Source organism: Astyanax mexicanus, chromosome 19 (genome assembly GCF_023375975.1).
Source record: "Astyanax mexicanus isolate ESR-SI-001 chromosome 19, AstMex3_surface, whole genome shotgun sequence".
In the NCBI taxonomy this organism is placed as follows: Eukaryota; Metazoa; Chordata; class Actinopteri; order Characiformes; family Acestrorhamphidae; genus Astyanax; species Astyanax mexicanus.
In genome coordinates this window covers 1,455,233-1,465,462 of record NC_064426.1, presented here as the reverse complement: position 1 = coordinate 1,465,462, position 10,230 = coordinate 1,455,233, and the positions used below count along the sequence as shown (strand labels likewise).

The window sequence follows — 10,230 nt, the reverse complement described above, 5'->3', positions numbered from 1 at the left end:
CTGTCAGATTTACTCTAATTCTAATTCTCTTCTCTGCTGAAACTGAGACTCAGTTCTTAATCATGTTAATCTAAAGAGCTAAAGGCTAAAGCTGCTGTTTCCATGTGGGTCAGCCAGACGTCTTCCTGTAGCAGTTTATTTTCTCCAGTTTCTAAGAGTCTTTATTTGAAGGCGAAGGAAACAGTACTCACCGCTCTCTGACTTCATCTGTAATTTCTCTAAAGAAAAGAAATAACTTCTACTTTTAAAAGATACATAGTTCTCTGTGTGTTTCTGTGTCTTTTTCTAGTTATTATGATGATGAAAGTGTTTTTTTAAATCAGTTGATTTTTTGTAATTTTATTGTTTTATTTTTATCCCATTTCCCCCCAATTTATATGGCCGATAACCCAACCCACTCACTAGTGATGCCACAACATCAGGATGATAAAGACTAGCACGCGCCTCCTCCAAAACACATGTGAAGTCAGACTCTGCCTCTTTTTCGAATTGCCGAATCGGAGGAAAGTGCAGCGACTTTGTGCTGATCCACATCATTCTAGGACTGATGAGGAGAAAGAGCACCATCTACCCACCCAGAGACAGCAAGACTACCCATTGTGCTCTCTCAGGGCAAAGGGTGGCAAGCTGCATAACCGGGATTCGAACTGGCGATCTCCTGATCGCTGGACCGCTGGACAATTTGGAGCCCCAAAATCTGTTTATTTCTATTGCTACTTACCAGCTGTAAGCGGTTAACCCATTAATGATTTTTGAAGATTTATTTTACAATACACTAATATATTGTTTTTCACTTTTAGTTCATTAGTTTTCCTTAAAAGACCTAGGCAAGAGAGAAAGACAAAGAGAGAGAGAGGTGAAGCCAGTTGGCTTTCACTTCAGGCAGTTCATTGGTTTGTTTTGTATTCTCTCTCTCTCTCTCTCTCTTTCTTTCTCTCTCTCTTTCTCTCTCTGACAGATTCCTCATGAGTCTGATGATTCCTCATAGCAACCCATAATGCTGCTGTGGGACAGATTCTGGGACAGATCAGCCCAGTGCCAGGACGTCCCGTTCCAAACAAACAAATTCTGCCAGTAGAGAGAAACTGGAGCTCCTGGAAGACTTTATATTTAATTTACACGTTTTTCCCCAAGTTATAATTGTTCTGCCATCATGGGGGAACAAGGGGGCCAGTTCATACTGGCTCTACTGATCGACCAACCAGCTTCTGACTACTGATTTTATGTGATGGTTTATTTCAGTGATGGACTTAGGGCCTAACCAGTGTCTAAAAAACGATGATGCACCATGCATGATAATACAGTCATCATCCTTAATTAAGACCCCTTTGAGTCACTGTGTTAAATAGGGGCATTCAATAATGCACACTTTTCTATTGGTTGGGAAACCATATAAGAGAACTCATTAAGACATACTGTATAATGTTCTTCCTCTAGAGGAACATCATCATATTTTTGCTGTAAGAAAGTGCACCCTAAAAAATGCAGTGTAAAGGGCAGCCAATGAGGCACGTTGACTCGTTTTTGCCACTGCAGAGGGCACTTTAGTGATTTATCTGCAATCATGGGGGAACAAGGGGGGCAGTTGCCACCGCTGCCCCTACCCTGAGTCTGCCAGCCAGTGGTTTAGCTGGTCAGTAAGTACAATATATTCATAGTATTCACCTGGATTCACTGTAGTGTGTGTGTGTGTGTGTGTGTGTGTGTGTGTGTGTGCCAGCTTTTCTACAGTGGAGTATTTGTGTTCAGTTCTAAAGAACATGTTTGTTTTTCCTATTTGGGTGTGTGACAAGTTTCACACCCCTCAACTCCAACCAGAACACATGCTTACACACACACACACACACCACACACACACAGTATGGAATGTGTGTAATTGTGGCTGTTAAGCTAAAGTTATAGTTACACTACAGTACTATCCAAACATACACTGTAAACTGTAGCCTTATTTATATTCATTTATCTTTTAATTTAAACATATTGGGTGTAAAAACAACTTCTTTGAGAATTTTTATGTTTAATACATGAACACACTCTGCATCCAGATTGAAGTGTGGGATTGTAATTCTATTCAGAAGAAAGATAAAAGTGATCAGGATCAATACATGATTATGAATTTATTCTGCTATTTAGGGTAATATATATATATATATATATTGATCTACACATACATGTTTAACGCATGTGTAGCACTGTAACATGCCTTAAGTCTCAGCATGGAGTTGTAGAGGTTCCTAATGTTCCTCCTGTGATAATCCATCCCATAATAACTCCAGTAGTCTCACACAGTGCCTGCAGATGACAGTCTGGTAACACTAACCACCATGATTCATTCCTGTTGGTTGATTCCTGTTGTGTGCAGCTATTTTTGGAGATATTTTGACTTTTACCACTGATTAATATATTGCATTATTATAATATAATACTTTTACTGAGGAATTTTAGTTTTGTTCATGTTATAAAGTCATCAGAACATAATTAGATTCTTCTATATCTAACACAAAAAAAAATCTGCATCTGCATTCAGTTAAACATATATACAATATTTATTTATTTAAACATGAGAGTTATATCTGCAATAAAATAAAACTTACACAATATAGCATTCACATTCAGCTTATTAACACAGATCCAGAGTACAGAGAAACGCCACAAACAAACAAACCAATAAACAAACAAACAAACCAATAAACAAACAAACAAACAAACCAATAAACAAACAAATGAAAGTGAACAGTCTTTTAGAAGCTCTGCAGGGAGGCGGGAGGATGGAGGAGCTCCTCTGCTGAAGAATGGATGAAGAACGGCAGATTAGAGAGAGAGAGAGACAGGAGGCCAACCATGGAGAGAGAGAGATGGAGAGATAGAGGTGTGCTGGTAATGAGATTTTTCAGTCCTCAGTCTTTTACTGATCCCAGTTCAGCCGGCAAACCCTCCGACTGCCTCCACTGAGCATTACGCTTCCTAAACCACTTCTACAGAGAGAGAGAGAGACAGAAAGAGAGAGAGAATTTAATATATAATCATATTATAATTGCAAATTAAAACATTAATACAGTTTTTCTTTCAATTATCTACATACAAATACTGGTACTTGAGGCACAATGACCACAGCCCGTAATTCCATGCATTGTTTTAAACCTAAACTGCAGTTTCAGAACACCTTTTTGATACAGATACCACAGCAACCCGTACAGATACCATAGCAACTCATGTAGACACCACAGCAACCCGTACAGATACCACAGCACCCTACGCAAATACCACAGCAACTCATAAAGATACCACAGCAACCCATACAGATACCACAGCCACTCATGTAGACCCCAGAGCAATGCACACAGATACCACAGCAACACATACTAGGTACCACAGCAACCCACACAGGTACCACAGCAACCCATGCAGATACCACAGCAACTCATGTAGACCCCAGAGCAATGCACACAGATACCACAGCAACACATACTAGGTACCACAGCAACCCACACAGGTACCACAGCAACCCATGCAGATACCACAGCAACTCATTGCAGATACCACAGCAACTCATTGTAGACACCATTGCAACCCATACAGATACCACAGCCACTCATGTAGACCCCAGAGCAATGCACACAGATACCACAGCAACACATACTAGGTACCACAGCAACCCTCGCAGATACCACAGCAACTCATTGCAGGCACCACAGCAACTCATACAGATACCACAGTAACCCACTGAATTAAACCAAATTAAACAAGATAAAAGAAGAAAACGTGCCCTAATTTATAAAAATAAGGTGTGCCAGTATTTTTTGAAACATTAAACAAATTTACCTCCTAATTAATGAACATTTTATAAGATATTTTATAAGATTTATATGGAGCATCATGGCTTTTTGCATGTTTACATTTTTCAGGATGTGCTATTTACTCAGACGCCTTTAAACAGTCTGAGTTCGTCACTGGCTACACAACAGTTCAGACTTTGGAGCAGTGATGCACCAAAATAAAAATAAAATTTTGGCCAAAGCTGAAACCACACAAACAGGGACAAAAACAGAACCTGGACAGGCCGTCAATTTATCAAAGTTAAACTACAACTTTAAATATTATTTTGAACACAGAATATTTTCAACACCTCTCTATGAGCTGCTACAGCTGCTAAAAACAATCCTAACTTTAGAGGAATCACTGCAATATGACTTAAATTTAATAAATCATGTCATTTTTCTAAACAAATTAATGTATTATTTGGCTATTCTTTCCACTTATTCAGTTGAACATTATAAGCATTTTCTGCCATGTTTTCGGTTGCCAAATATTCGGTGCATTCCTAGTTCTAAAGAAGCAGACTGTTACACAATGGCCGAGGCTGAGGTCTCACTAAATCCCCAACTGCCTTCTGGGAAAAGAGTGTTTTACACAAGAAAACCACATCTAAAAACAGAGAATAAAAGCCCCTGTGGGGTGGCTCAGTGGGCATGTGTGTGTGTGTGAGTGTGAGAAAAAGAAGCTCTGCTATTCGTCGGGAGGAGGAGCAGTGACCACAGTGAAGATTTAAATGGCAGTGCATTGTTTCTGACTGTGTGTGTGTGTGTGTGTGTGTGTGTGTGTGTGTGTGTGTGTGTGTGTGTGTGTGTGTGTGTGTGTGTGTGTGTGTGTGTGTGTGTGTGGACCGCAGACGTTGTTTCGGCTCGCTGACCTAAGGCCAACTTTACGTTTCCTGTTGTGTAGATCAGGCTAACAAACACATATAGAGGCTTGTATATCAGCCATAACATTAGAACCATCTCTGGTTCTCCTTCATTGCACACTGTTGGTAGGTACTAGGTACCACTACAGACCTGCCTGATGTTCTGGAGAAGTTCTGACCCAGTCATTGTCTAGAACATAACACTTTGGTTCTGTTTGAAGTAAAGCAGCATAAAGTTATCCAAAAGCAGTGTGTAAGACTGGTGGAGGAGGAGAACATGATGCCAAGATGCATGAAATTAAAACTGTGATTAAAAACCAGCATTATTCCAACAAATATTGATTATTTCTGAACTCTTAAAACTTTATGAATATGAACTTGTTTTCTTTGTATTATTTGAGGTCTGAAAGTTCTGCATCTTTTTTGTTATTTCAGTCATTTCTCATTTTCTGTAAATAAATGCTCTAAATGACAATATTTTTTAGGAATTTGGGAGAAATGTTGTCTGTAGTTTATAGAATAAAACAACAATGTTCATTTTACTCAAACATAAACCTATAAATAGCAAAATCAGAGAAACTGATTCAGAAACAGAAGTGATACGTAATTTTATATAGATACTATAGGTCATCTATCAAAATGTCCCACAGAATCTCAGTACAGCCCTAAAAGCAGTAAAAATGCAGTAAAACATGAGTTGGACCGGGAGACGATATAACTATAACTATAATAGATAGATAGATAGATAGATAGATAGATAGACAGACAGACAGACAGACAGACAGACAGACAGACAGATAGATAGAGCAGTGCAGTTGTTAATGGTCAGTAAATAATGAACAAAGTGCAAGGTGCAATCACATTGGTAATAAAAGTGATTGTTGTGTCATTATTATGACTATAACTATAAACTATAGTTATAGACTATAACTATAAAATAGTCATTAATTACCACCCTAATGCAACTTAAAGTGTCTGACTCAATGCATTCAATAGAAGGTGTGTCCACAAATATTTAGACATTTATGGACACGCTTTGTACATAAAAGGATGATTTTTATGATGAACAGTGAAGATTATATAACCCGGGGCCAATGATGCATCTCTATAACATGACAATTACAAGCCCCGCCCATCCCGACACCACACCTCCACCTGTAGGAGTGAAGGAGGGAGTGAGTGGTTAATCCAGGATGAGGTCAGAGGATTGTCTCCTGAACTGGAGATTTGAACCCCACCCTCTCTAAACCCCGCAGGCAGGTTGGACCAGTTTATAACATGTTTATGAAGCTTCTAAAGGTCACATGACTGTTTGATCAGGCTTTGGGCGTATCTGAGTTCTGCACTTCAGGTTCTGAACATTCAAATCAGAAGCAGAGGACAGGCTGCAGAGTATTATGCAAATTAGCGTCATCAGGGTCGCATTTGCATTTGGAAATCACCCCACAGGACAAACACTGCAGAGATCTGTGTGCTACAAGTGCCAAAAGTTATGGGACAGCAGTGTGTAAACTGATCATGAAATTTTATCCCCCAGTAGGTGAATTGGGAACACACTCACTTGTATTTACTTGTAAATGAAGCTGATTGAACAGGTGAATTATGGGAGTTGTAGTGAGAGCTGATTGATAGTGGGTGCAGGTGAATTATGGGAGTTGTAGTGAGAGCTGATTGATAGTGGGTGCAGGTGAATTATGGGAGTTGTAGTGAGAGCTGATTGATAGTGGGTGCAGGTGAATTATGGGAGTTGTAGTGAGGGATGATTGATAGTGGGTGCAGGTGAATTATGGGAGTTGTAGTGAGGGCTGATTGATAGTGGGTGCAGGTGAATTATGGGAGTTGTAGTGAGGGCTGATTGATAGTGGGTGCAGGTGAATTATGGGAGTTGTAGTGAGGGATGATTGATAGTGGGTGCAGGTGAATTATGGGAGTTGTAGTGAGGGCTGATTGATAGTGGGTGCAGGTGAATTATGGGAGTTGTAGTGAGAGCTGATTGATAGTGGGTGCAGGTGAATTATGGGAGTTGTAGTGAGAGCTGATTGATAGTGGGTGCAGGTGAATTATGGGAGTTGTAGTGAGAGCTGATTGATAGTTAGTGGGTGCAGGTGAATTATGGGAGTTGTAGTGAGGGCTGATTGATAGTGGGTGCAGGTGAATTATGGGAGTTGTAGTGAGGGCTGATTGATAGTTAGTGGGTGCAGGTGAATTATGGGAGTTGTAGTGAGGGCTGATTGATAGTTAGTGGGTGCAGGTGAATTATGGGAGTTGTAGTCATCCACACATCACCCAGGAAACACAATAATACCAAGTGTAAACATAGTTTAACACATCAGACACTAAACCATGACACACTTTCTCCACAACAACAACTCCACTCTAACACACTGATTCTGGCTCCAGAAGCTTTACATGATGATGAAACTCCCAGTGGAGCAGTTTGAGTGTCTGCAGGGTTCGAGTCTAGACTGTCTGATAACTTTCATCTCCACAGGACTCTTACTCCCATTCAGCCTGACCCAACACGTCCATCCCAACAAACCAGGAGGTGCGGCCACCTCACCTACACGACCAGGTGACTCACCTTAGTGCTATATCTGTGTTTATATTGTATAACATCAGAATGATCTCAAATAAACACCAAATAAAAAGACATTGATCAGTAAGAGAAGAGTGTCTACCTCTAATTAACTCTATATAACATTAGAATTTATAAACCCAAATGAACATAAAGAATAAAATCAGTGATCAGTGAGAGAAGAATGTCTACCTGTAATTTACTCTATATAACATTTCAATTAATAAACTCAAATGAACATAAAGAATAAAGTCAGTGATCAGTGAGAGAAGAGTGTCTACCTGTAATTAATTAACTCTATATAACATCTATATAACATAAAAAATAAAGTCGGTGGTCTATGAGAGTCTATAATTGTAATTAACTCTATATAACATTAGAATACTAAACCCAAATAAACATAAAGAATAAAGACAGTGATCAGTGAGAGAAGAGTGTCTACCTGTAATTAATGCTATATAACATGGTAATATATATGTTACTCACCGCTGTCTCCTCTTCGGTGAGTCCGGCCTCGGCGGCGATCAGCATCAGTGTGGTTTGGTCGGGGTGTTTAGTAACTTTAGTAAAGTTCTCCTCCAGAACGCGAACCTGCTCCTCTGCCAGCGCTCGCTGCCCACCAGATGCCATGCTGGAGAGGGCAGAGAGAGAGAGAGAGAGAGAGACTGAGAGAGAGAGCGCGAGAGGAGAGTAGGGAAGGGGCTGCTGGGTAATAAAGTAGGAGAAGGGAAAGGGCGCGAGAGCTCCAGCGCAGTGAGAGAGTTCTGCTGCTGAGCATGTGGAGCCCTGCAATAACACACAACACACCACTCCAGCCCCTCCCCTTACACACTCACACACACACACACACACACATATTCACACAGTCTCTTACTCACACACACACACACTCTCACACACACACACACACACACACACATATTCACACAGTCTCTCACTCACACACACACACACTCTCACACACACATTCACGCACACTCTCACACACACACACACACATTTTAAAGGCACAGCGCCTTTAAAGTACCATTCAAAAGTTTGGGAACCCTCATAGTAAATTTGAGCTGTTAAATAAACACTATATGGACAAAAGTCTTGGGACAGCTGTTCTAATTCATTATTTCTTCTAAAATCAAGGATATTTAAAAAGAGTTTATCCTGCTTTTGTTTGAGTAACTGTCTCTACTGTCCAGAGAGGACTTTCTACTAATTTGTTTCTAACACATTGCTGTGAGGATTTGATTGCATTCAGCCACAAGTTTTCAGGCTTTAGTGAAGTTAGAAAACACTAATATAGTAATAATAATATAGTAACTTCATTTAGTCATCAACCCACACAAACAAGTGTATATAATAAAAATATATATATATAATAATAATTTACTGTGGAAAAAAAAAACAATTAAAAACAATGTAAAAAAAACTGCGAAAAAATATATTTTTTAGAATTATACTTAAAAATACATTAATTAGTCATCAGTTAGTTAAAGATGTTAAATGTGTATATTTGCAAATATTTAAATAAATAAAATACACAATACAAATAAATACATTGTCTGTGTTTAATCTATTCTCATATTATTTCAAACATACAGTATGTATTGTAAAATTGTATGTATATAACTTTAGAATAAACCCAATTAAAGTGAGAGTGTCTACCTGTAATTAACTCTATATTCTGGAGTATTTAAATTAAGTTCACATGCTGTTATATTATGTCCATATATAAATTATCCACCTAACTGAAATATATATATAACGTAAAAAATGTACAGATGAAATATATAAAAATACCTCTTTTACTTATATAAATATTGGGTACCACTTTAAAATAAGACTACCTTTATAAAGGGTTTATAAATGGTTTAAAATTAGTTTATTAATGGTTACCAATTAGGTTGTAAATGCCTTAAAAATCATTAATAATCAGTTATAACACATACGTAGAAAGGGCAACAATATAGATGGCTGTGTAATATAGTTCACTATTTGACAAACAACAGGTCATTGTTGCCCTTTCTTCGTATATGTATTATAACTGATTATTAATGATTTTAAGGTAATAACATCCTAATTAGTAACATTAATAAACTAACTGTAAACCATTGATAAACCCTTAATAAAGGTAGTCTTATTTTAAAGTGGTACTAAATACTGTATATAATCTTATGGAAAGGTTTGTGCTTCTCTAGTCATGTGACTCTAGTCATTGAGACAGCGTTCTGAGTGTAAATAAGAGTAAATATATAATCTACAGGAAACGTAACACTGATCATTCCCCTATTGTAGCACATTATTATGGTGTATAATTTATTGTCTGTAGTAACTGATGTATGATATTAAATACTATAACACAGGTATAGAGTATTAGAGGTATAGATTACTGTACCTGTGGTGATCTCCAGACTCCATGTTCACGCTGCTTCTGCTGTCAGATAATATTTGATCCCTGACGTCAGGCTGCTCGTGTACTTTGAGCCTGTAGGAAAGTTGAAGCTCCAGTAAAACCAGCTGGGGGACAGTGTGAGGCGTGTGAGGCGTGTTTTTGGTGCTCAGTGTTTGGTAAACATGTGGCTGCTTCACTGATATGATCTACAGTTTGGTGTATAGTCTACAATTATATATTTAGAATTTTAGAAAATATATAAGTAAATGATTACAGCTGTGGTCCCAGTTGGCCAATACAAAGCACAGAAAAAGTTAAGGGTTGTGGGTAGTGTACCTCCTGGTGAGAAATTGGTGAAAAAATGCCACTATGGTGCGCTAGAACACAATTTTCCTGGTTAATAAATTGGACTGATTGAAGCAGGAGAGTCATAGTCATATCTTATTTAATATTAAATCCATGGTAGGGTCAAGAATGATCTTCAAATTAAAAGTTTTGTCTTTTTAAATTTTTAATAGCTGGGAGACGTTTACTTTTACACTATAAATCTCTATTGCCACCTTCAGACCTCATGTGATTATCTGATCT

General features: G+C 38.4%; 1 protein-coding gene and 1 long non-coding RNA gene across 6 annotated transcripts; one reads left to right on the top strand and one right to left on the bottom strand.

The window, feature by feature from the left end:
- Positions 1-2,522: 2,522 nt before the first annotated feature.
- hopx (HOP homeobox) lies at positions 2,523-9,753 on the bottom strand. Its single transcript, XM_022676487.2, has 3 exons — positions 9,646-9,753; positions 7,743-7,887; positions 2,523-2,975 (listed from the first exon to the last, which is right to left on the bottom strand). The coding sequence occupies exons 1-3, from the start codon at positions 9,666-9,668 to the stop codon at positions 2,898-2,900; spliced, it is 246 nt and encodes an 81-aa protein (XP_022532208.1). The 5' UTR covers positions 9,669-9,753; the 3' UTR covers positions 2,523-2,897.
- Positions 6,415-6,949, top strand: LOC125784453 (uncharacterized). Of its 5 annotated transcripts, none has more exons than XR_007427262.1 (3): positions 6,415-6,598; positions 6,691-6,786; positions 6,883-6,949. It is a non-coding gene; the product is annotated as an uncharacterized LOC125784453 (long non-coding RNA). The 5 variants fall into 5 exon arrangements; XR_007427263.1 differs by having other exon boundaries at positions 6,737-6,786; positions 6,833-6,913; XR_007427261.1 differs by having other exon boundaries at positions 6,833-6,913.
- Positions 9,754-10,230: the final 477 nt, after the last annotated feature.